This window comes from Periplaneta americana, chromosome 4 (assembly GCF_040183065.1).
Source record: "Periplaneta americana isolate PAMFEO1 chromosome 4, P.americana_PAMFEO1_priV1, whole genome shotgun sequence".
Classification (NCBI taxonomy): Eukaryota; Metazoa; Arthropoda; class Insecta; order Blattodea; family Blattidae; genus Periplaneta; species Periplaneta americana.
This window is the reverse complement of record NC_091120.1, coordinates 177,255,417-177,282,938: the sequence shown is the minus strand read 5'-3', so window position 1 is coordinate 177,282,938 and position 27,522 is coordinate 177,255,417. Positions and strand designations below refer to the sequence as shown.

The 27,522-nt window shown below is 36.1% G+C and overlaps 1 protein-coding gene across 2 annotated transcripts in view; it reads left to right on the top strand.

Moving 5' to 3' along the window:
- LOC138698482 (synaptotagmin-like protein 4) overlaps positions 1–27,522 on the top strand; it is a 43,129-nt gene that overhangs the window by 9,472 nt on the left and 6,135 nt on the right. The window contains exons 2-8 of one of the 2 annotated variants that reach the window (XM_069824437.1): positions 1,362–2,051; positions 5,337–5,458; positions 7,670–7,845; positions 12,271–12,373; positions 19,192–19,353; positions 19,895–20,091; positions 20,728–20,936. In XM_069824437.1, the coding sequence (XP_069680538.1) occupies positions 1,370–2,051; positions 5,337–5,458; positions 7,670–7,845; positions 12,271–12,373; positions 19,192–19,353; positions 19,895–20,091; positions 20,728–20,936 (1,651 nt within the window). In that variant the 5' untranslated portion in view covers positions 1,362–1,369. Of the gene's footprint in view, positions 1–1,165; positions 2,052–5,336; positions 5,459–7,669; positions 7,846–12,270; positions 12,374–19,191; positions 19,354–19,894; positions 20,092–20,727; positions 20,937–27,522 lie in introns of those variants that run through there. The other variant, XM_069824436.1, reaches the window with a different exon arrangement.

Genomic DNA, 27,522 nt, shown 5'->3' with positions numbered 1-27,522 from the left:
TCTTGGTGAGAAGTAACGCAGGAGTTCGATTTCTTCGCCGCTTACTATTGGCTCTGCGGAGCTCTTACAGTTAAGGGGGAGGATGGTATTTTTTGGTGAAAAATAAGTAAATGAAAAAAAAATTCTTTAAAATACTCTGTGATATGTGTGGAATGCATAGCATAATATTTTGTGGGTATTTGTGCCCTTATCAGATGTTGAGACGCCATTTTTAAACTTCCTGCGTTATGGATTTTTAAATCACTCGCCCACTTTTATTGTTGTTTCCGGTAAATTGAATTTTCAAAAAAAAAAAGTCCTTAAAATACTCTTTGATATGTGTGGAATGCATTACATAACATTTCGTGTGTATTTGTGCCTTTATCGGATGTTGAGACGCCGTTTTTAAACTTCCTGCGCTATGGATTTTTAAATCACTCGCCCCCTTTTATCGGTTTACGGTAACTTCATTTTTTTTGCTACATTGCCAGACAAAAATGAACATAACTTCTGAACTATTAAAGATACATTCATGAAACTTAGAACACACATTCTTTAGACTATTAGGAAACTTTTCTCTGTAACAGAATTTTGTTAATTGATTTCATTTTAAAACTACGTCCGTTTGTTTGCAAGAAAGGAAATCAGGAAAGCGTTATTAAATTTGAATTGTTTAATTTACAAACGTAGGGACAAATATCAAAATTCTGTTACAGACAGTTTGTAGAGCATGCTTTTGCAAGTACATTGCAAAAAACTGGAAGAGTCTACCTTTAAAAATGGTTTAGATACTGTATATCGGTTTTAGTAAAATCCTGCATTGTTTTCTTTTTCAAATCTGGGCCCCTAAATAATTTTTTTTTTCAAAATATTTATTTTTGGTTGAGTTGCTACAGCTATGAGCTCTCTACATACGAAAAATTAATATTTTATACCAAATAGGAAAAAAGTTTTTAAAAATACCATCCTCTCCCCTTAAGTGGACGAGGCTGTCAAACTTTTCGTTCTCTTTTTAGAAAGAAGTCTTCTCCGAACAGCAGTTTTTGATAATTTTTTAAAAATTCTGTCGGGTTTACTGTCCACATGGATGAAGGCGCAGGGTTGTGCCTTGGACCGCAAGTAGCCTCTCTGTCCTACACACAACGTTATTTCTCTTCATATTCCACGTATTACTGTTAAAATTTCAGGTAGAGTTCCAGAATGATATTGAAGTCATGAAAAGAGTAATAGACAAATCTGTTTCTGATTTCGGACATCAGTATTCAGTTGTTATTCCAGTACTTGAACTGTAAAAGAAACTTTCTGAAATCTCGTTTTGACATCCACAGCTGCAGAAGGCTACCACTCCATCTCACAAAACATCGCTAAATTTCTGTTGGTAGGAGTGACAATGTTGGGCGAAAGAGGCTATCTCGCATTTCCTACAAAGATCCTCGCAAGAAAACCTCCACAGGGTTTCTTGGCGTGGTGCTGTAGTAGCTGTTGTCGACCCAAGCAAGGACGTGACGAAAGCAAAGATCCTCCTCAAGATTCCTCCGCCGCAGAAAGAGGTCTGGATGTGCTCAAGAAAAACAAACGCTCCCCAGAGAAAGCGGACACTTCCAGAACGTCTGAATCCGAGAAAGTAGAAGAAGTTACAGTGAAAAAGTATACATCTCAAATTAGTGCAGAGAGGGGATGGGTAGGAGCCAGAAAATTAGATTCATCTCAATCCCTCTCTGCCACTGAGAAGAGCCTAGAGATTTCAGGAAAACCTGAAGGCAGGAGTTTGTCAGGAGCCAGCAATTTGGAGCCGTCAAAAATGAGGCAGAGAAGCTCATCAGCTGATTACAGGGAACAGTATGATCGAGAGAGAGGCACATCTGGTACCAAAGGATTGGGTGTCCGGCAGCCAAAACAACGCAGCGTTTCTGCAGATGAAAGAGGAAGAAAAAATGATAATGTAAACGTTAAGGATGCCTTATTGCAAAATTCCAAAACTGCAGTTAGTGCGTCTGCAATCAGGGGAATGGAGCCTCCCCTAATCAAGATGTCTCCAGCACCCAGGGATAATGACAGTGTCTTTGAAGAAGGTACTTATTTTAATATTTCTACACCAAAATGATTATATAGAGTAGATGATGTTCAATGACAGTCATTTTGAAGGGGGAGAAGGGTGAAATTTCGACCATTTCTGGTCAAAAATAACTTTTCCATTTTACTGCAAAAAATATATCTTACTTACTGGTTTTTAAGGAACCAGGAGGTTCATTGCCGCCCTCACATAAGCCCGCTATTGGTCCCTATCCTGAGCAAGATTAATCCATTCTCTATCATCATATCCCACCTCCCTCAAATCCATTTTAATATTATCTTCCCATCTACGTCTCGGCCTCCCTAAAGGTCTTTTTCCCTCCGGCCTCCCAACTAACATTCTATATGCATTTCTGGACTCGCCCATACGTGCTACATGCCCTGCCCATCTCAAACGTCTGGATTTAATGTTCCTAATTATGTCAAATACAATGCGTGCAGTTCTGCGTTGTGTAACTTTCTCCATTCTCCTGTAACTTCATCCCTCTTAGCCCCAAATATTTTCCTAAGCACCTTATTCTCAAACACCCTTAACCTATGATCCTCTCTCAAAGTGAGAGTCCAAGTTTCAAAACTATAAAGAACAACCGGTAATATAACTAACTTTCTAACTTTCAGATTTTTTGACAGCAGCAAAAATATATCTACAGATTCTAAAATATACGTATATCAATAAGGTTTCAGGACACTGCCACACTTGTAACTGTCAGTAATGACGTCATATTTAAATGGCCGTGCTCTTTAAATTCCTCTTTGTATCTTTTGAAAGTGATCTTTCTATACTTCCAATTTTAACACATTTCTATATGTATAGTGATTCAAAAGTCTGGCGACACAGTTCAGATAGCGAAAATGGAAAGAGGGAAAAGTTGTTGGAAATGGGTAGTTTTCAATCTAATGTGTTTGAATTTTCAATGTAGAAAGCACCGTTGAGCCTGTATTACTTAACGGAGAAGAATAGTTTACATGGAGAGATTAGCGATTACTTTTAACTTTTCGCAGTGCGAATAAATATTTCTTTACATTGGTAGCATAAGGATTAAGGGGAAATTAATTCTTGCCTGGCAGTTTTCACTAAACTTGTATTGACAACACTGTTCGTCATTGCGATAACGTAAATGATCCCTGTAAGGACGAAGCATGTGACAGCAAGGCATTTTCCGTTCTCATTGCTGCTCGTACCAGTGTACAGTAATGGCAAAAAAAAAAAAAAAACCGGACCGACCCTTGTAGCTGATTTCAGAGCCTTGTTCACTCCAGACCACGATAGACTGGTAACTAAAACTTTCGTGGTTCGAATCCTGCCTGGGAAGGAAACTTTATTTTGTTCCTTATTCAAATTTATTCCCAATACTTTTCGATTGCTGGTAAAATTCATGTTCTGGGAATAATAAGTTAATTAAGTAGTAAAATATCGCTGCAAATCTGTAATGAATGAAAGTACTCAGTTAAAATTTACTACATGCAGCTTGACTTATAATTTTAATGAGTTAATTACAAATCCATCTTAATATTTCAATTATGTATAAAATAACATAGAAAAGCAATCAAGTAAACTGAAAAAGAAGTGAACAAATACATTCATTGATATAAACTTAATTGAACTTTTCCTTAATTTTAGTGTGTTTACTGTCCGCTTCTGCGGACTGAAAACTTGCAACAGTGAAGGTGTTCCCCGCCTTATAACTCCCTCCTACCATCCCCATTTGCTGTGCTTTGCGAACTGTATTTTATATGACGTCATCAATGCCGATCACTGCCCTAAGGTCAAATTATTGTGGGGCATAGAGCGTTTTTAGATTGGAATATGCAGCAGCATCTTTTCCTTTTCACCTCATTGCTGCGGAGAAGTGTTTCCATACGTTGACAAGTGCTACTGAATTTACTGCGATGTTGCAATTATTTCTAGAAATGAAGTCGATTTCCCACTAAATAAAAATAAATGACGAAAAATATCAAAGGAAAATTCTGTTCCTTAATGATTTATTACGTGTTACTGTCTTGGAACAACTTCCATCTGTATATGCAATTAAAACATGAAGAGTTCGCGGGAAATCGATGAATGTCACAGTTTTGTAAGGTTGATGTCATTATCTAATTCAATGGATCACTACGAAATTTAATGTTGTTTTATGCATCTGCTGCTGAATTGGCCGTGAAGAAGAAAGTCAATAAATATGCTCATCTTTTAGACAATTATATCTTTGTCCCATTTTCTGTGAAGACCTTCGGTCCTTGGAGTCATGACGCTAAAGTTTTGGTATCTCAAATCGGCCAAATTTTGATCTCCATTACTGGTGATCGCCGTTGCACTACTTATTTGCGTCAAAGCGGAAATGCAATGAGCGTTTTGGGTACTCTTCCAGAGTCCAGCCCTTTGGATGAACTTTTTCTCCTGTAAAATTTTTTATCTTTATGTAAATGTTTATATTAATTTTTATATATGTGTAATTGTAACAGTGAAAATATTGTTAATCAAATAATTTTTTATTTGTTTTTTTTTTCATACGTGTATATTATTTTTGGGAGTGTTTTTGTAAGTAATTTTATGAGGTTGTTATTGATATGCTGATAAATCTAATTTCTTATAATCTCAAAAAAAAAAAAAAAAAACTTATGAAAAATGGTAAAAAGGAGAATTATTACCACGAATACAGTAATTCTTTCCTTCATTTTCTGTAGAAACAGCACTACATCTTGCAGTTATAGACTCAATTAGATCATTATCTAATCCATAACAGAAATGTGACATTAATCGTTTTTCCCGCGAACTCTTCACATGTTAGTGGTTTCAAAATTGAATTTTACATTTTTCAATCTAGGAAATCAGATTTCTAAAAAAAATTAAGCAAGATACTGTAATGATATTTTTACCACATATTTTAAACACTGTACTGTACGGAAATGTGTATTATCTTTTATGTCACTTGGAAAATACACCCAGTATGATTTCTTATGTAAGACCTTACAACACTTTTTTATTCTAAGCCACAAATTATAACAAAAACAAATACACAGTTTCATTACTCAATTATTCTATTAAATATTAAGCTATGAAACTATGAAAAAATCATGTACAGTCTGATTTACTAGTAAGATATGCTTTTTTATATATAATTTTTTATGAGCCAAATTTACAAAGCAAACAATCTGACAATTTCAATATTATCTAATCTTAATGAGAGGATTTAGTGATTGGAACTGAATTGAAATCAGATAAAAATTGTGGAAGCTTCAAAACTCAGTGGTGCATGCCCTTAAGTCTGGTTTTCTTTTCACCACAGATGACGCCAGCATCTTAGAGGATCTTCCTTCCGTCGAGGGAGCAGGCAGGCGAAAAGCCCCAAGCAGATCCAGTTCTGGGGAATGGTCGCTGTCACCTAGTGATAATCTTCTTAGTCCAGTGGTGAGTATTACGTGGGAAGTTCAGTAAGTTAAGGGGGCTCATACACCAACCAGTTTCGATTTTTTCTTTTTAGTCTCATCCTAGATCATATATAATCAGTGGCGGCTCGTGATAAAATATTATGTGTGTTCACAATTTTGTGGTTCCAAAATCGAAGAGAATTTGAAATCGTACGTTTAGTCTCATATGAAATGTCATGATTCCAATGTTTCACTATCGAAAAAAAACCGTATATAAATTCAAAACAACATATAATAATAATAATAATAATAATAATAATAATAATAATAATAATAATAATAATAATAATAATAATAATAATGAAACTCAGTCTTTTTATTTCCAATTTTTCTTGGTAAGCCAGTTTACCCAGTTCTTTACTGTTCAAAATTACTTGAACAGAGTTCATTGTTTACGTTTGTTAAAAATGAATGCATACCACGGTCTCGTTATTTACAAACGCGTGTGTTCAGTAATATATTTTGATTCACAACACACTGATACACTATAGCCTATACCAGTACTGTAATCCCACTCGCATAGATTACTATAAATACATGCCAGTAAATATTATTCTTAAATATTATACACTGCCATACAGATACTTAAATTCATACCACCGCCACAGTCAGCCAGCACGTGTTTGAAAGCCAAACTATGCTATTATGCCGACACTGAAGTATAGTAATTCACAAACTACACTCTCGTAGCAGCACTGTACACGTAAGTAAACGTTCCTATAGTCAGATGCTGACATCTACAGTCTATTAAATTTCCTCCTCGAGATATAGCACTTGAACGATAGGCATCGATGGACCTGACATCTGTAGGATAGATACTCATCATGTTCACTTAACGCTTTGTGCTCTTGACGAGTCATAAGCGGCCAGCTAAAGACAATTTTCTCCCGCGCATGCGTGAAATTCCTGTAACCAACTCGAAAAGAGCACGGCTTTTACGTGAACGGATGTTGCCAAGTTTACATAAGAAGTTTATGCAAGATGCGGGAAGTTTAAAATACTCGACTCTGATATTATACATCCCCACTACGTCAATACGGTATCAAATAATAAACCTAGTCGTGCATAAATGTAAACAAGGTGTTCACGTGCTCTTGTGCTCTTATTGACGCACCGCCACTGTATATAATACTATAATACCACAGTCTGGTATATACAGTAGTGGCAAAAAAAAAAAAAAGCCGGACCGACCCTTGTTCAATCCAGAACACGATAGACTGGTAACTAAGACTTTCGTGGTTCGAATCCTGCCTGGAAAGGAAACTTTTTTTTGTTCTTTATTCAAATTTATTCCCAAATACTTTTCGATTGCTGGTAAAATTCATGTTCTGGGAATAATAAGTTAATTAAGTAGTAAAATATCGCTGCAATCGAAAAGTATGATCTAGGGTCTCATATTAAAGAATACACTTTTCTGAACATACCCCTAAAATGTTATATTTAAATTTGGTCACTTATTGGAGATATAGAAGTTTAAATGCCAATACGTGCGTCAGATGGGCGTGGCGTCAGCTGTCAAATCAGTAGTTTGGTGTTCTAAAGATTTTATGAGTAATTCTTAGCTGTTATGACACTAAAAAATGCAAAGACGTTATGTAGTATACGTGAAAATGGGCTGTTCGCTATGATCTAGACGCCATGGAGATACTCTAGTAAACATGGAATTGAAGTTCATACGTTGGTATACTGTGTTTGTGTTACTTTTGTTTGTATATGTTCCCACGTTCTTTGAAAGTGTGTTATTGTGTGGTGTATATTTAAAATGGGTAAACAAGGAAGCTTTGCATGACGTAAAAAAAAGGCAGTGGTGATATTCGGCCGGTTCGGAAGAACCGGTTGTTAAATTATTTCTAGGTAATATTTGCAATTACCGTGGACAGTATCATTTAACCGAAACTTCGATTGGACTTGGAGGTTATGTCAAGTGCATAAATTTCAGAACACGGATTCCTTCCTTTCCCTCTTACTTCAAAATTCCAACCTTGTGCACACAAAATAAATTATTGGCAGTGAAAAGTGACTTTTCGTAAGCATGATGATGCGCATTCGACAAACGCAGACAAATCTGCTCTTTTTAGTATTTTAAGATATAATTGTCAGTGAGAAATTCATATACTGAAATTTTCCCGTAACTAATTTCTTCATTTAACAGATGATTCTGAACAGCAATTCTATTATTTTTTTTTTTCAGCATCGTAGCGACTCTCTGGCAAGTGTGTACTCTAGTGCCAGGTATGGTACTGTGGAGGTTCAGGGCGAAATAGAGTTTGGCCTGGAGTACAACTACAAGGCAGAGGCGCTGGAGATCCACGTGAAACAGTGCCGGGATCTCGCGCCTATCGACACCAAGAGGAACAGATCCGATCCGTAAGTGTTACAGCCCAAGCCAAACTGACAAGACATTGTTATCAGCGTCTGGGGAATTCACTGTCTGTAGGATGTCCTTATAGACTTCAGAATTAGTGACTTTTCGTACTATGTACGTGCGGAAATACATACAAACATACATATACTAGGTACAGTCAATAAATTCGTGGACTGTTGTTTGGTCGCATCAAGTTACAAGATCTCCTCACACACACACACACACACACACACACACACACACACACACACACACACACACACACACAGATCCACATCGTCCTTCAAAGTAGTCGCCATTGGCCGCTATGCACACCGTCAACGTTGGTACAGCTGCTGAAACAGCTGAAAAATATTAACAGGAACTTTGCTTTCAAACGAGAAGGAGAAAAAAATTGCATGATGCGAGATCAGGCGATTATGGAGGATGTGGCAAAACGGTGACCTGATGCCTTGCTATTCTTGGACAAGCACAGATCGATGTGCAGGAACTTTGTCGTGTAGCAACAGCCAGTACTTTCTATGCCAAAGCTCAGGACGCTTACAACGAATCGAATCACGTAGACCAGACGTTTCAATAGGGTCTTCTCGGAGCACTTCCTCCTCTCTCTATTTCTTATGTAAGCGTGGAACAAGATGCGGGAGCAGTTCGTGTATCTCCGGATGACGTCATTGATCGCGTCGTTTGAATAGACATCTGCAACCGATGCAATGTTGTCTCCATCTTTGAGGAAAGAATGTCCTTATTACTGCATATGTATGAAGAAATAAAAGCTTTCATAGGGAAAGTGGGAATCGCAAGTTTCAGTGGATAACTGTTACCACTTTATTAATCTAAAATTGTTACCTAATTTGAATCAAGACCAGTGTAACAAATATAATAAAGTACTGAAGGACTTGAGAAAAGAATTTGAGACCAGATTTAAGACTCGAATAATTCTAATTTAAAATAATTGTGAATTTCTAAGATGTTTTGGTTATTGTTAATTATTGAAAACATTACGAAACATATTATTTAACTATTATTGTAATTAATATATTAATATCGACGTATCGTAAGAATACGTACCTTAACAACAAACAAGTTTAATTGCAATTTAATTATTATTATTTAATTGAATTTTATTTTATTAAATATTGTATAAACTTAAAACAAAGAGAGATACCAAAAACCATTTACTAGAAATGAAATATTGTTGTCGTCTACTCAACTGTCCGAAGACAGATCTGAACCTCACAAATGATACCAACAAGGCACCACTTATGAGGCAACTAGACCAGGCGATAATGGGATAGGGTGGCCAGTTCCTTATGCTTAAATAATTATGTAACATGTATGGTTCTTCATGCTTCAGATGTCTTCTTTTTACTCATTAATACATAACTAAAAATAAATTTATTATTATTATTATTATTATTATTATTATTATTATTATTATTATTATTATTACTACTACTACTACCGCAAACTATTTACGAGATTTTATTCCTTCCGAAAACAACCGTCTATTGTGACAGTACAACTCAAATGTGCAGCTTTGTGGAATTTCTCCCGCAACAGTTATAACTTAGGTCACTCATGTGTGTGACATGAATCAGTGATCGGCTATCTTCGGGTATTGCACTTATTTCTTCAGCTGACTACGCTATCTACATTTGCGCTCTGTAACAACTTTTGTGCATTGGTCTTGAGATGCCTGACGTAGACAAAGAAGGTTCTCCTGAGAAATGTCACCTCATCGTCAGCACTACTGATCAGGTCACCACAAATGATCATGCTATCATTACGTTTGTCTTGCGTCAGGACGCATGGAACACTGTGCTGGATAACATGCGACATGTTCAGGTCATCAGACAGAATTTTATGGCACATACCATGGCTAATCCCTACTGCTGCTGCAAGATCGTCTACCGACTGGGAGCGGTTGGTACGCACCAGCATTGCAACTTCTTCGAACTTGCCTTCAGCTTGGACCGTTTTTGGTCTACCAGAATGCTCATCATCCTCCAAACAGCACTGCAGCCCAAGACTTCTTCACCGTGGACATACTTGATTGTTTGAAATGTTTCACTAATGGATTTGCCTAATTTTTGGCATAACTTGACGTTTACCCGTTGCTCGAACTGCGACATTCTCCGAGTTGTGCTGCTTGCATTCAACTACCCTCACAACAGAGACTGTAGTTCTGCTTATTCTGTATGTACTTGGGTTGGATAAAAAGTAATGGCAACAGTTCGATATTTCTGACATGGCTTTATTCAGAGGGGTAAAACATTTACGTACCTTCTATATAGTCGCCCCCCTTATTTATTACCTTTTGCCAAATGTTTGGAAGTCGGCGTACACCATCAGCGCGTCCATCTTTGTTGATGTTCCGTATTGACCACCCTAAAGCACGGATAAGTTCATCTCTGGTATTGTACCGGGTCCCTCGCAGGGGTTCTTTCACTTTGGTGAAAAGATCGTAATCGCATGGATCATATCGGGTGAGTACGGTGGATGTTCCAGTAGTCCGCGTTTTCCGTCTGCCTTGGAGGTACAGCGTGGTGCAGTATTACCCCATCAATGCCATACGCCACAATGAACATCTCCTTCACAGCACTTTGTGTAGGGCGCACTTTCTTTGGATGAGGAGAACCGGGATGCTTCCATTCATTTGATTGGCGTTTCAAGTTTGGTTCATACGAGCGAGTCCAGGTTTCGTCCATAGCGACGATTCGTCCAAGAAAGTCGTCACCTTCCCTTTGGTACCGGTGCAACAAGGCCTTCCCGGAACGCTTTAACCCATCGTGCAACTGTGCGATATGGCAACGCTGCATCGCCACATGCTTCACGCAGTCCCTGAAAACATTCTTGTGCACTATGACCTCGTGCCATTTCAATTTTGATCCAGGAACGTTGCTCTAGTTTTGTAAGGATGGTCTTAGGACGCTCGCACTATCCCTATGAAAGTGAACGTTCTACACACTGCAGTAGATTGATGGATTACTGTCGCCGCTGGCTGCACTAACTCATCTAACAGTCCTTGTTCATGTCTACACAGCTGGCAACTCTCGAACGCACCATCGTCACGTGACAGCAGTGTTGCCATTACTTTTTATCCAACCTATGTACATAACGAGAGAAGAAGTGACACAGTTTTCCAATTAACATCCACATTCTTTTCAGCTAACATTCTGAGAAGAGAGAGACATTTTTCTGCTTTATCACGTATGCGATTTGTGTTATATTCCCCACATTAATTTATATTAAAAGTAATATCTAAATATTTTGCTTTGTTTACTTGTAATTATTCTCTGTTATTACTTAGTATATTGCAGAATGACGTCTGTCTCATTCTTGTAAAGAGAGAACATGATTGTTATTCTATTTTTTTCAGACATTAATTCTCATTATACTAATTCATTAATTTATAGTGTTCTGCCCAAGGGCAGATCTTTCACTGCAAACCCAGCATTCTCCAGTCTTTCCTATAATTTCTGTCTTCCTCTTACTCTCCGCATATGATCCATATATCTTAATGTCGTCTATCATCTGATATCTTCTTCTGCCCCGAACTCTTCTCCCATTCACCATTCCTTTCAGAGCACTCTTCAGAAGACAGTTTATTCTCAACCAGTAACCCGCCAATTCCTTTTCCTCTTCCTGATCAGTTTCAGCATCACTCTTTTTTCACCCACTCTTTCCAACACAGCTTCGTTTCTTATTCTGTCTGTCCACTTCACATGCTCATCCTTCTCCATATCCACATTTCAAATCCTTCTAGTCACTTCTCTTCACTTCGTCGTAATGTTCATGCTTCTGCCCCCATACAATGCTACACTCCACAAAAAGCACTTTATCAGTTTCTTCCTTAGTTCTTTCTCCAGAGGACCGCAGAAATGCTTCTTTTTTCTATTAAAGGCTTCCTTTGTCATTGCTATTCTCCTTTTGACTTCCTGGCAGAAGCTCATGTTACTGCTTATAGTACATCTCAAGTATTTGAAGCTGTCCACTTGCTCTACTGCCTCATTTAGAATTCGCAAGTTTACCTTTTTTTTACTTTTCTTCCTATGGCCATGGTCTTCGTCTTGTTGGCATTTATCTTCATCCCATACTGCTCACAGCTGTCATTTAGCTTCAGTAGCATAGCCCTTAGTATCAACTCCTCTTCTACTAACAACGTCATATCATCAGCAAATCTTATGTACTTTATTCTTCTTCCTCCTGCTATTACTCCTCCCATTTTTTTAAATATCAAGTGAAAATGTAGGCTAATCTCTACTAAAATCATTCACTGTCAAACAATAGGTACTGTTTCTTTTTAAGTGCAAAGATTGTTTTAACAATCAAAAGAGGTAGGTATTCAGTATTAATATATATTTCAACATTTAAAATTATTTTGTAATAAGTTATTATTTCAAAGACAACATTATTTTGTCCCTTAGGTACGTGAAAGTGTACTTGCTGCCAGATAAATCCAAGAGTGGGAAACGCAAGACAAAGGTGAAGAAAAACACGCTTAACCCCGTCTTCGATGAGCTATTGAAGGTGAGGAACAAAGATCATAGTAATCTCAGTGTACAATAAAATTAGAATATAGTCATGTTGTTGTTGTTTAGTCAACTGTCCTAAGACAGGTTTGAACCTCATAAGTAACACCAATAAGGCATCTCTCATGAGGCAACTAGGCTAGGAGATAATGGGGTAGGGTGGCCAGTTCCTTTCCCCCTAATGTAGTCATATTGCTGTTCTTTCCCTCATCTTCTCTTCTCTCCCCAAATCGCCTTTTTTCATTTTCTCATAACTTTCTCCTGCTACTGACCAGTGGCGGCTACTGATCATGTTGCAGCGTTGCACAACGACCAGATTTTTCCCGCACATTAAAAAAAAATGTTTATATTAAATAACTAAACAAATTTTAAGTTTCCTTCTCGTCGAATTTAAATATATAAATTTTTTATTTATAGATCATTCAAGAATTCGAGTATAAAATAATCAGCGTTTATAAAATTCATCAAATTGTGAATACTTCAGAAGTGGTCGTTGTGTGGCTCCAGCAACAGCCAGATTCGTGTAGCAGCTGGTATTGAAGGTAGGCTCAGCTCAGAGTTCCCTATCCCAGCAGTTAACACAGCTGGTCGCGGCACAGCTCTTGCAACAACCGGAAGCAAATAGTTCTTGTATTTGCCATGTAGATTGCAGAAGTGACCATTCCGAACGGACACATTTGCTGGATGACTCGTGACTTGAGACGAAATTCTCAGATTTTTTCCGAGTCTTCGTTTCTCACGTGGTTTCTCACTTCCTGACTTCCTGTTTCCTGACCAACGTGTAGCTAGGTGAGCACGTGGTCCAGTCGTTTTATAATCGTGTGAAATTAATTTAATCCTCTTTTAAATATTTAGTTTTTGTTGGAATTTAAGTATTTTTATGTGAATTGTGCTGCATAATACAATTTTTTTTTATTGGATGTGATATTTCCGTCAAGTTTGTGACATAGGTACATAGGCATATAACATTATGAATTTTGTAAGTTGTTTAAAAAACAGGAACTTTTCTGGAGTTTAATGAGTTTTATGTGAATTGTGGTAGTTATCACAATTTTTATAGTGCAGTGATGTTTTCTTCAAGTTTGTGATATACATGCGTTTACCATTATGAATTCTGTAAATAGTTTACAAAACAAGAACTTCTCTGTACTTTCTGACGAAGAAAAATAAAAAATTAAAAAACTTGGTAGACCATTGGCTGAGCTAAATATTGTCCAGACAAGTACTACGGGGAAAAGACAGTTCAAGAGAATTTTTAGAAAGGAAATTTACAATAATCATGACTGGCTTTGTGGTTGTGAAGTGAAAAACGCACTGTTTTGTTTTCCGTGTATTTTGTTTCATGGAGAACAGTCGTGGACAAGAATGGACATTACTGATATTAATCATTTAAGTATCAGCATTGGATTAAAATGTTGTTGTTGTTTTCTAATGCCAGGCATTTGACAATAAAGTCATTTGACCTCTTGCACTCCAATATTTTTCAAAGATATTATCATGGTCAGCCACTGAAGCACAGAATTTGAGGTGTTCCGAATCCATTTCTTGGTTTGAGTTGCACAATGGGCAGTTAGGGGACTGATATATTCCAATTCTATCCAGGTGTTTGGCCAAACAATCATGGCCTGTTGCCAATCTAAATGCAGCTACAGACGATTTTCGTGGTAAATCGGGAATTAACTGTGGATTTTGATGCAGAGAGTTCCATTTTTTCCCTTGGGATTGAGTTATCAAATTTTGCTTGTTGAAGTCTAAGTATGTAGATTTAATAAATCTCTTATAGAGTAATACGTAAATTTAGTAACAGGTCTGTAAGTAGCAGTGCTGCCCTTCTTTGCTAAAGCATCCGCATTCTCGTTTCCCAGGATTCCACAATGGGATGATATCCATTGGAATACAATTCTTTTATTGAGTGATAATAATTGAGAGAGCATTTTAGTTATTTCTGCTGTTTGAGATGAAGGTGTGTGTTTAGAGACGATTGATAGAATAGCTGCTTTGGAGTCCGACAATATAACTGCATTCCTAAATTTATTGATGTGGCATAGAAGATTCCTGAGACATTCACTTATTGCAATGATTTCACCATCAAAACTTGTTGTTCCATATCCAAGAGATCTATAAAGTGAAAAGAGACAGCACGTAACACCTGCATCGGCACCTTGTTCTCTGGAGATCAAGGATCTGTCGGTGTATAAATGAAGCCAGTTTTGTGAAGGGTACCTAATATTAATTGTCTCTAAAGACAATTGTTTCAGCATTTCAGTGTTTACTTCTGATTTCAGTATTTCTTCTGTTAAATTTAGATTATATTCTATATTTAATAGAGTTAAAGGGTTTGGTTTAATTTGTAAGTTTTCTTTTAAATTCGGGATATTGATTTTCTGTTTTAATTCTTGAACAATGGATATGAAACTTTTTTGAGTTTTCAATCTACAAAGAGGACTGTATGAATGCCAATTGTTACCTGGTAATAATGTTCATGACCATGTACTGATAAAGGTAACTAATTCTACCCCTCTCATCACAGAAAGTGTAACACCTAGACCCAAACTTCACCAGCCGCCACTGCTACTGACTTACTTTTCTCCCTTTTGCCTCATCTTCCAGGTTTTTCCATTCATCTCATACACAATTCCTCCTGAAACTAATATATTTTTTTTCCTACTCATTTTCTGCACCGATTCATATTTCATACCTCCCAAACCTAATATATTTCTCTTCCTCATTTTTTCACCTCCTAATGGATTATTCCTCGCCATCATAATAGATTTCTTCTCTTACTCATCTTCTCCAGGGCCTCATGGCGTCGACTTGGTTGACGAGTTGGTATAGCGCTGGCCTTCTATGCCCAAGGTTGCGGGTTCGATTCCAGGCCAGGTCGATGGTATTTAAATGTACTTAAATGCGAGAGGCTTATATCAGTAGATTTACTGGTATGTAAAAGAACTCCTGCAGGACAAAACTCCTGCAGCACATCCGGCGACGCTGATATAACCTCTGCAGTTGTGAGCGTTGTTAAATGAAACATAGCATTAGCCTCATGGCATCTTCCTTTCAATCGCAATACATTTCTTCTCCTACTCAACTCCGCCATTTCCTTAATGTTTATTGCTTCCATCACAAATAGATTTCTCAACCTACTCATCTTCTCCATATCCTCATACTTTACAATTCCCAACTCTCATAGATTTTTCCTACTACTCATCTTCAGAATTCCTCTCATTATATTTCTTCTAACAATTGTAACTTTTACTTCTATGTATGTATGTATTGCGAGTAATTTTACGGCTGTCGCCGTCTCCCGCTTCTCAACTTCCAGGTACTCCAGTTTTGCCAATCGCCCATTTGTAGACCCCTGCAGACCATATCCTCCTGAACCTCCTTGCTCCATTTTTCCATTGGCCTTCCTCTTCTCTTTTTTTCCAGGGGAGTCCAGTTGAAGACCTTATTAGGCCAGCGGTCGGCTGACATTCTCTGGAGATGCCCATACCATATCAGGCGTTTAGTTTCCACTGATTGTAAGATATCTCCTGATACCTACATTATCTTACAGACATCCTGATTCCTAATGTGGTCCATCCTCGAAATTTGACAACTACGGCGCCAGTAATCCATTTCTAGAGCCAACAATTTCTTCTTCATCCTGTCTCTCATTTCCAAAGTTTCAGATCCATAGGTACATATACGTTCTATTATAGTTTTATATATACTTGTCTTAGTTTTCCTTGTTACCTTGTCATTCCACAGGAGTGTATTTAATTGTCTTATGGCCTGCTTTCCTTGACCAATCTTATTATTAATATCTTCATCACTTTTGGCCTGACTGTTGAGGGTAACACCCAAATATTTGAATGACTCAGAATTTTTTATTTGTGTATCCCCGGTATTTAAATTTACCTTGCTGCGACTACCCACAACCATGTATTTTGTTTTCTTGAAATTAATTGATAGGCCCCCTTCCTTATAAGCCTCATTCAATTTACGAAACATATAGCTGGAATCTTCTTCATCTGCCGCTATCAGCACTTGATCATCAAAGAAATGTAGGCTATATAACGTATCTTCCCCAACTGGTACACCCATCTGACCACATTTCTTCCTCCACTGTTCCAAAATTGCTTGGAGATAAATCTTGAAAAGAGTTGGAGCAAGTGAGCATCCTTGGCGTAGCCCTTTTGTAACTGCAAAGTCTTCTGATAGTGGCTTCCTACCTTTACAACATTACTACATCCACAATATCACTCAATAAAAGAATTGTATTCCAATGGATACCATCCCATTGTGGAATCCTGGGAAACGAGAATGCGGATGCTTTAGCAAAGAAGGGCAGCACTGCTACTTACAGACCTGTTACTAAATCTACGTATTACTCTGTGAAAAGATTTATTAAATATACATACTTAGACTTCAATAAACAAGATTTGATAACACAATCCCAAGGGAAAAAATGGAACTCTCTGCATCAAAATCCACAGTTAATTCCTGATTTACCACGAAAATCGTCTGTAGCTGCATTTAGATTGGCAACAGGCCATGATTGTTTGGCCAAACACCTGCATAGAATTGGAATATATCAGTCCCCTAACTGTCCATTGTGCAACTCAAACCAAGAAATGGATTCGGAACACCTCAAAATCTGTGCTTCAGTGGCTGGTCATGATAATATCTTTGAAAAATATTGGTGTGCAAGAGGTCAAATGACTTTATTGTCAAACGCCTGGCATTAGAAAACAACAACAACAACAACATCCCCAATATAATTTTTTAACCGCCCTTATATAGGTTTTCTTTATGTTCATTGCTTCCAAAGTTTCCCAAAGTTTACCTAAAGGTAGAGTATCATACGCTTTCTGCAGATCTATAAATGTAAAATGGACCTCTCTGTCCCTCTCTACATTCTTATCCATCAATTGTTTCAACGTGAATATCCCATCAATGCACGATCTCCCAGGTCTAAAACCATTTTGTTCTTCTAAGTGTGTATATTCTCCTTCTACTTTTACTTCTAGTCATCTTTTTAAATGCCTCATGCTTTGTTCTTCCCAACCTTAACAGATTTTCCCTGAAAGTCATTCTCTCTCTCCTACTCACAATTTATTCTTCTCAATCTTAATATGTATCCTTTGACATACCTCTTTCAAATAAATCTTCGTAGTTTGTTCCTTCGAACCCTTACTACTTTTCCCCTTCTACACATACTATCCATCTCCTTAAAGTTTATTCCTCCCAATCCTAGGACACTTCTCATTCCATTCATCTCCCCATGTCATCATAGTTTACACTTTACGAAATATATTCCTCCTCTTTCTCATATTGTCCTGCTCCTCATACAGTAGCGTGCAAATTAATCCGAACAACGTAATTACTTATGCAAAAACACTCAAACTGGATTAAAAAAAAAGGATCTAAGACATACCTCAGTAATCTATGTGGCCTCCCTTGTTCCTAATAACAGCTCTGAGACGATTTGGCATGGATTCCACTAATTTCTCACAAATATTCTTCATTTCTTCATCGCGAAACCATACACCAATGAGGGCAGAAATCATCTTCTCCTTTGTAGAACAATCCATTTTTTGCATTCTTCTTTGCAAATTGACCACGAGGTTGATGTCGGGTGAGTTGCCTGGCCAGGGGAGTACCTGAATATTCTTCTTGTTGAAGAATTCTGTAGTTTTTCGAGATGTATGGCATGGTGCCTGGTCTTGTTGGAACACACCTCTGCCATCCGGAAATGATTTTTGCAGCTGGGGTACGATTCTGGTTTCCAATAAGTGAATATATTTGTCAGAATTCATCATTCCCTTGATAGGTATTAATGCTCCAGGCCCTTCATGTGTAAAACAACCCCAAAACATTACTTTAGGGGGGTATTTGGGTGCTTGTTGGAGATGAGCTGTTGTTACTTTTTCGGATCCTTCCCGTACGTAAGAAACACGGTGGCCGTGGACCTCAAAATGAGACTCATCGGAAATAAGTACATTCTTCCAGTCATTCACTGTCCAGTATTGATGTAATTTTTCCCACATTAAGCGTGTTTTGCACATAACAGGGGTTAGCAGTTGCTTCTTAATAGGCTTACGAGCCCTTCGTCCAGCTTCCAAAAGCCTACACCGCACTGCTGTGACGTGAATATTTGCCCCAGTGGTAGCCATTAACTCGCGGGTTAAGTCGAGAGCAGTTAGTCTAGGATTTAATTTACTTTTCCTGACAATTAAACGATCATCTGCAGGTGAAGTCTTCCTTTTCCGGCCACAGTTTCCTTTTTTCTGGGGTGTGATGGATCCAGTCTCCCTGTATCTTTTTATGTCGAATTAACAGTAGCCAAACCGATGTGAAATTCTGCAGCAATTTGCCTCTGTGTCATAGAAGAATGCTCTGCTAATGTTATAATTTTAGACCGTTTTCGTGGAGTTGTATCCATTTGTGAAGACGACAGAATGTACACAGGATTGCAGTATTAAGCCTTCAACACAACTGAAATGCTTGTAAGTACAAATCGACAGACAAAATGTCACGTATTATAAAAAAAATAATGACAGACCTTCAACAATGGAATTACACGTACTACAGATGTCAATTAAAGCGGTATGAGCAGCTGTGAGGCTAACAATGACAGAAAATGTAAAGTATGTCGTGTTCGGATTAATTTGCACGCTCCTGTACTTTATTTCTCTCAAAGCTAATGGATTCTCCTCCTGCTGGAATTTCGAATCAACAGATGTGATAACATAATAATTGTGATAGTAATGATATTTATATTTACATTTATTAGTCCTATATTTTGCATTTAAACGTCTTACTTATTTTCAGTTCCAAATAACACTTCACGGGCTACAAACGAGGACTCTCTGGCTCTCTGTTTGGCATTCAGACATGTTCGGCCGCAATGATTTTCTCGGAGAAGTGACACTGGCTTTAGAGAACAAGGGATTCGACGATCCCTCGCCACATTGGTTTCCTCTACAAGAGAGGGTAATTCATGCATTCTCCTGCTTTTATGTAGAGTTAGATTAATTGTTATATTGTGAGATGTTGTTTCAAAGAAGCATATATTAAAAACTAAGACATCGATGGAATATATAAAAAAATTTGCTGCCAATAGAAGGTACTCAAAAAACATGTATAACTTTGTTATTTACGAAATTTAAAGACAAGATATTGAGATTAAAAAACTTTATTGTGATATTACAAAAGTTTGCACTCATCTGAGAATAATATACGGTATATCTGTCGGTGTAATTTTCCTAAATTATTGGATTTCGTTTCTTTATATTCAGTGTAATTATGTATGTAACTCAGTTCAACAAAGAAGAAAGATGCAAACCACAAACATTTTATTAAAAAGCAATATGTTTTTATTCAAAGTACATAACACAAAACAGAGATAATGCATTCCTTCTCCTACCATCTTGTCCACCTCCTCATAGTTTATTCCTCCAAAACCTGAAAACTTCCACTTATTCAGGTTCTCCAACTCTTTATAGTAAGCATTTAAGTTTTTTACAATTTCCAGGCCGAACAGTTGGACGAATTACTGAGCTACAAAGGTGATCTGCTGATAGCACTCAAGTTTGATCCTCCTAATGTCACATCGCCTGTTCAAAAGAAAGGAAAACGACAATCACAAGGTTCCTTATATGTACTGGTTACTGAAGCCAAGAATCTGACAGCTATGAAGGCTGACGGAACATCTGATCCATTCTGTAAATGGTAAATATGTATACACATAATAATAATAATAATAATAATAATAATAATAATAATAATAATAATAATAATAATAATAATAATAGTAATAATAATAATAGTAGTAGTAGTAGTAGTAATATTAGTAATAATAATAATAATAATAATAATAATAATAGTAATAATAATAATAATAGTAATAATAATAATAATAATAGTAATAATAGTAATAATAATAATAGTAATAATAATAATGATAATAATAGTAATAATAATGATGATAATAGTAATAATAATAGTAATAATAATAATAGTAATAATAGTAATAATAATAATAATAATAATAATAATAATAATAGTAATAGTAATAATAAGAGTAATAGTAATAATAACAGTAACAATAATAGTAATAATAATAATAATCATAATAATAATAATAATAATAATAATAATAATAGTAGTAGTAATAATAATAATAATAATAATAATAACAATAACAACATCATTATTATTATTATTATTATTATTATTATTATTATTATTATTATTATTAACCTTATGTTTCTTGAAGACTTTCATAATACATTCCCGTATACGTACATCGTATAAGGAGAAAATAAAGTATAATAAACTGTAAACTGAGGAATGTGTGAATTGCAGCTACTTGCTACCTGACAAAGGACGCAGCTCCAAGCAGAAGACGCCAGTCCTGAAGCGGACCTGCAACCCCGTGTGGAATTATACTTTCGTGTATGAGGACGTGAGTCTGCAGGAGTTGTCAGAACGTGGCCTGGAGCTCACAGTATGGGACCATGATCGGCTGGGCAGCAACGACTTTCTGGGAGGCCTACGCTTCAACCTGGGCACAGGTGCGTGAAACAGACATGTCTCCTCATACTGATTGAATTACATACAGTTTAACTCGCCCATTTTCAACTGGTGTGCCTCGGAAAATCCGTATGGACTTTAGGGAAAGTCGAAAATAAGTTAGAACAAACTTTGAGTAACAAGTGGTAGGGAATTTATCGGATCTCTGTAATTGCGTGAACATTTATGCTGTTTGTGATTGTATTGTGAGGATGGTTGACATTGTAAGTTGGATATTTATTTTCATTTCTCTTTTCATATCTCTCTCATTCAAATTTAACAAGGAGGAGCCTTCTCATTAACTAATTCATAATATTGCTTCCTCCAGTATTGCCAACCTGTTTAGATTAAAAACCCCTAAAGTAGGTCCTATTTTTTTTCTCTACATTCCAATAAAAATTCCTAATTACAACTTATAATTCCAGATTAAAATTGGATAGTAATCTTTATTAACAGAACTTATAATAACAACTACAACACAATTAAACAGTCAGTTATAGCATTTCATATACCATTTTTGCACTCATTAGTTCATATAAAAGACAATCAACCAACTTGTAAGTTGTTATTTCTTTAGTATCCCTAATCTTCTATCTCCCTTACAGTTCCAGAATGATGACACATTAGTGGTTAGTTTGTCCAAGTAATGTTTAATTTTGCTTAACGAATGTTAAATTAACAGTCTGTTTATTTTTAACGCTTTGTTAATGTATTTTCCATTTGTTAAACATAATTTTGTTTAAGATAACCAACACTTAATTATAACGTCTGTTAGCACTATTTTAACTACTCAACAGCAGTTGGTAATGATTCTACACATGTAAGACAATTTTTTATTGGCTAAAATTAATCTTTAAATTCTATATTATAGAGTGAGTCATGAAACTTGCATAAAATGACAACCTGTTATAGTAGACCACGCTCCATAAACAAACAGTTGACAAGTGAAAGTTGTAGGTGACGTGCTGAATAATAATTACAAAGTAAGGTTATATTTCCTCATTGCTATTATGGATACGAAATACGAAAGAAATAAAATAACACTGCTAAATTTAAACAGTCCAAAGTATTTTTTAAATGTTATATTACCAGTCATATGCTAAACATTCCCTACAGAGAGACACAAAATATTAATTTCGCAACTTCTGTTCGAACAGCTGTGGAGACATCGGCCATATTTAACTAACTGTTAAACGAGTTAACTGCCCGAAATCCTACATTTAAAATTAACAGACTGTTAACAATCTGTTAAACCAAACTGGTGTTGAAAACATACAATTTTTATTAATTAACAAACTGTTTAGAGTTTAACAGTCGTTAAATTTTCTAACAATACATGGAAAAACCGGCCATAGGCTTAATAACTTCTCATGGACAGAAAACTTTTCATAAGGAGGTTTATATGCTTTAGTTTTAAAGGGTGATTTGATTTGTCTGCAGCTTCCCAGTTGACCTACTATTGCACACAAGTATACAATTTTCTTACTTAAAGGCTAATTCACACGGGGATGGTTTACAGGAGTTAAGTGCTTGGAGCAAGTCGATTTTCCTTCAACTTTCCCCGTGTGATATGGTCGAGACAGTCAAGTTGTGACTTGGCGGTAAAACAGAATTTGAGTTGACGACCCGTCAACTTTTGTGTCCACTTTCCCGTCACGTGACCAACTTGACTCCACCACTTCCCGCGTGTGAATGCGAACTTGTAGCAACTTGGCAAGTAGAAAGTTTGTAAGTTTAGGCCTATTGTCGAAGTAAATTAATAACTATTAATAATGAGCGCCTCTAAGTCGAATTCAAACGATATCATAAAGTTTTTGGAAGTGTATGAGAAGTATGAACTTCTATGGAATATACGTGACAAAGAATACCTCAATAAAAACAAACGGGAATTATTATTCCAGAAACTAGTCAGTGAACTCATGGAACAAGGTTTCGAAAACATAGACGTAGAAGTGGTTCGAAAAAAGTTAAAAACCCTTAAAACAGGACTCATTCTGAGATACTTCCTGTATTCTGCAGGACCTTCTTCAGCTAATTCTTTCAACAAGGTATTAGATGCACTGTGCATAATTCTTCTACGAATCCATTTCTTAACCCATGTTCTCTTTTCCTTTTTTTCAAGAATATTTTGTAATTCATACAATAACAAGGCGCCAATTAGCTGCACACATGCTTGAATATGTGCCGGTGGCATCTTCAGTTTCACCAAACTAAAAATACCAGTTCACTATTGATTTTTATTAACTATAACAGAATACAAGAATTAACACCACTACGAATACAACATTCAGCGCGCGCTTTTTTTCAAGCATGGTTTCAAGTTTAATGTCTCCGTGTGATCACAAATATAGCATCAAGTTTAGAGGCTTCAAGCACTTGACTACTGTAAACTATCCCCGTGTGACTCGGGTTTAATATTAAATATATTATTTGCCCAAGTCACAAATCACAGAATCACTTCACCACAACCTCAGTCCACTTCACCTGAATGTCTGAACTGAACCAATACAGTTTCCTCATAAGCAGTTTCAGTAGAAAAGGCAAGCTTCCACATACAAAAACACTCATACGATTAAGCCTTGGTATTTTTTCTCGAAAATCAGCTTCTGTTCGGGTTTCCCATTTTGTTGCTACCGTGTCCCAAGTGAGTCAAGGGAGTATACAACAACCCATCCCGTTCATCGATATCGCCATTATTTCCGGAGATTACAGTCAGCAACATTTTAGGTCATTCAAAATGCTGTCATTCTCACTGATTCTAAAGCATCATTATATGCAATAAATTCATATAAAATGATGTCAATCCAAATTAAAGAATGTCACAAAATGATCCAACAACTTCAAAAACTACAGAAAAGAATTCAATTGCAATGGATACCTGCACATTGCGGAATTGCTGGAAATGAAACTGCTGACTTTCTTGCCAAAAAAGGATCCAATTTAATTCAGAATACAAATACAAGCCTACCTTTTACATCCATCAAAAGACTAATTAAAAATAAATATAAAATCAAGCAAAACCAAGCATTATGTACCAAAGCCAAAGATAAAAAATGGAGCATTTTAATAAAGAAACCATAAATTATTCCAGAAATCCCACGTAAATCTGCAGTAGCAAAATTCAGACTGCTTACAGAACACGATTATTTGGCCAAACACTTGAATAAAATAGGAATTTACACAAATCCAAATTGCACTCTATGCAACAAAGAAGAAGAAATGACTGAAGATCATCTCATAACCTGTGAAGTTCTACCTGATGGATCCACCACAGAGAAATATTGGAGAGCAAGAACGCTAATGGCTTCGTTGCCAAAGCCCGGCATTAGATAACAACAACAACAACAACAACACATTTTAGGTAGGCAAAAAAAAAATGGGCTAGATAAAAGTGCAACGGATTTTCTCGATTTTATTGGTGATTATTAGTAAACATGCGGGGATGCTACAGTGAAAAGCACGGATCTCCGAGTCCCTTCGTTTTCCTTATGTAGAGAAAAGTCTGTTTTGAAAAGTCAAGAAAAACATTTTTTGAAATTTTGCCAGCTTCTACCGTCCATATGCCTGGGAGTAGATGGTTGTCCTTTACATTTACACTACACATAGAGTTCGAGGAGATATTTTCGCCGCACTTATCAACTTTGTTTTCACGACACATATGGTTGAGTTACGGTGGCGATTATGTTCACAGAATAGAAGTTAATAATTTTTCCTCAAAAATCAGTTTGTGTTCGGGATTCCCATTCTGATGTTACCGTGTCCGAAGCGAGTCAAGGAGAATACAACACCCCAACCCATTCCTCGATATTGCCATTATTTCCTTTGTTTACAGACTTCAACATTTTAGGTAGATGGATTTGCTCGATTTTATTGGTGACTAGCCATACCTGTGCGCTCCGCTGCACCCATTAGAAATAAATATAAAGTAATTACATAATTAAAATAGGACATTTGATCCAGGGAACATTCGTGTTTGATAGAAGGATAAATCGTTTATTATGTTACTTAATTTAAAATAGGGTATATTAAAAAAATTAAAATGCGAACATTTTGATCCAGTCATAAAAATTATTTTAGGAAATACAGGAAACGAATGCCTATCAAGTTTTCTGTGCATAAGAAGCTATTTTAATCTTACCCGTCCTAGATTCACTCAGAAGTTAGGTACTGTAATAGCATTATAGCATTGTGTCCATCTGGAGAAACTACACTTTCCAATGGTGAATTAATAATTAATTATATAAATCTGTTAATTTAGCTTCCGATATTACTTCATACAAAAACAGAAACATTCTCTGTAGGCTATGTTTCATAGCTTTCGATTGTTGTTGTCCAAGGCCCCTTATAGACGAAGTCATTTGTTTTTTATTTCATTACAACGCGTTAGATGGCGTTATTGTAATTTTGAAACTCATTTATCTCATTAAATATCAGTCCTATCAAAATTTTGTATGGAATAAAACTTATCGGAAATTATTTTTAAAGAAACTTTTGTTATGTAATATTTTTCATGAAAATTAATAATAAAGGAGATATTTCGATTTATTTAATTCAAGCCCCCTTATAACCCCCTTTTAAATAAAATATTTTGAATGCCATATAGCCTAAATTCTAAGTTACAACGAACTTAATTTATATTCCAATTTTCATATAAATCGATTCAGCCATTATCACGTGAAAAGGTAACAAACATCCAGACAGACAGACAGACAAGACAGACAGACCGACATACAAACAAAAATTTCAAAGAAGCGATTTTCGGTTTCAGGGCGGTTAATTATATATGTTAGGACCAATTATTTTTGGAAAATCGAAAATTACCAGAAAAATTTCGGCTACAGATTTATTATTAGTATAGATTATTAGTAAACATGCGGAGATACTACAGTGAAAAGGGCGAATCTCTGAGACCCTTCGTTTTCCTTGTGTAGAGAAAAGACTGTTTTGGAAAGTCAAAAAAGCCATTTTTTGAAACTTTGCCGTCCTCTACCGTCCATATGCCTTGGCGCATATGGTTGAATTTTACACTACAAATAGAGTTCTTGGAGCTCTATTCGCAGCACTTATGAGCTTTGTTCTCACTACATACACAGCAGAATTATGGCGGTGGAAATGTTGGCGGAAAAGAAGTTTAATTAAAACCTTAGTATTTTTTTTCTCGAAAATCAGCTTGTGTTCAAGATTTCCATTTTGATTCTATCGTGTCCGAAGTATATCAATGGGGAATACACCACCCTATCCCTTTTCTCGATATCCCCATTATTTCTGGAGATTACAGACTGAAACATTTTGCGTAGGCAAAAAAAAATAAGGCTAGGAAAAATTGCAATGTATTTGCTCTATTTTATTGGTGACTAGCCATACCCGTGCGTTTCGCAGCACTTGTTAGAAATAAATATAAAGTAATTACATACTGTAATTAAAATAGAACATTTGGTCCAGGAAACATCCGTGTTTGATAGAAGGATAAGTCGTTTAATATGTTACTTAATTAAGATTGTATTTAAATAATTAAAATACCATAATTTTGGTCCAGAGAGCACTGATTTCCTACGAGGGTAATTCTTTTAACATGTTTCTTAATTTTTATTAGATGCAAATAATTGAAATATGATCATTTGATTCAGAGAACATCCATTTTTGGTGCAAGGATAATTCGTTTAACATTCTTCTAAATTAGTCTTGACTTCATCCTGTAATAATAAATCACTCCAAATTAATGTCAATGTACAGTGGATTGTGTACGAAGAAAATTTTTATGTTAACCTTACTCTGCCTTTTTTTTTTTTTTTGTTTTTGTTGCTTTTTTTTGTTTGATAAGTTTATTTAGACACGCCTTAATACATATGGTCATGTCGCGTGTTTAGAATGTGTGGGTATACCAGTAGGCCGTTTTTACTCTTGTTTCTGTAGAGTGTTTTTGATGGCTTGTGTTCACGTAACTGATTATAGATTTTGATTGTGTATCGTACCTGTAATTCAGGCGGTAATGAATCATGGCATGTAAATTTTCAATCTGACATTTGCCTTTATGACTAAGGGAAACCATGAAAAACTCCAGTCAGATTGGTCGGCCACAGAGTTTGAACCTGTGACCTCCCGAATGCAAGTCTCAAATTCTACCGTCTGAGCCAATTCCCTTGGTTGTGCATCATTGTTTATGTAAATAAAAAAAAATGAAAATTAATGTACATAAATATTATTTTAAGAAATACAGAAAACGAATAAGGGTCAATTATGAGCGCAGGACCTCCATTTCGTGACACCTTTTAAAATAACTGAGCTCGAGTGAGCTCTATGGTAAAATGCTTATTTATTATGGGCTGTATTTTTGATCCAGTAAAAATACTCATCTTTACGACAAAACTCTTAAAAATACTATTACGTTCTGTGAACAAAAAGAAACTTAAGTGTATAAAATTAGAGTATTTTATGTGGACCAAATAAAGTTGCAATAATCACGTTATACAATATTTCGACAGAATGTCAAGTTTTCTCTGCTTAAAGATCTATTTTAATCTTACCTCAGTCCTCATACGTAGTATTCATCTAGAGAAACTACAAATTTCAAATAGTGAAGGAATTATC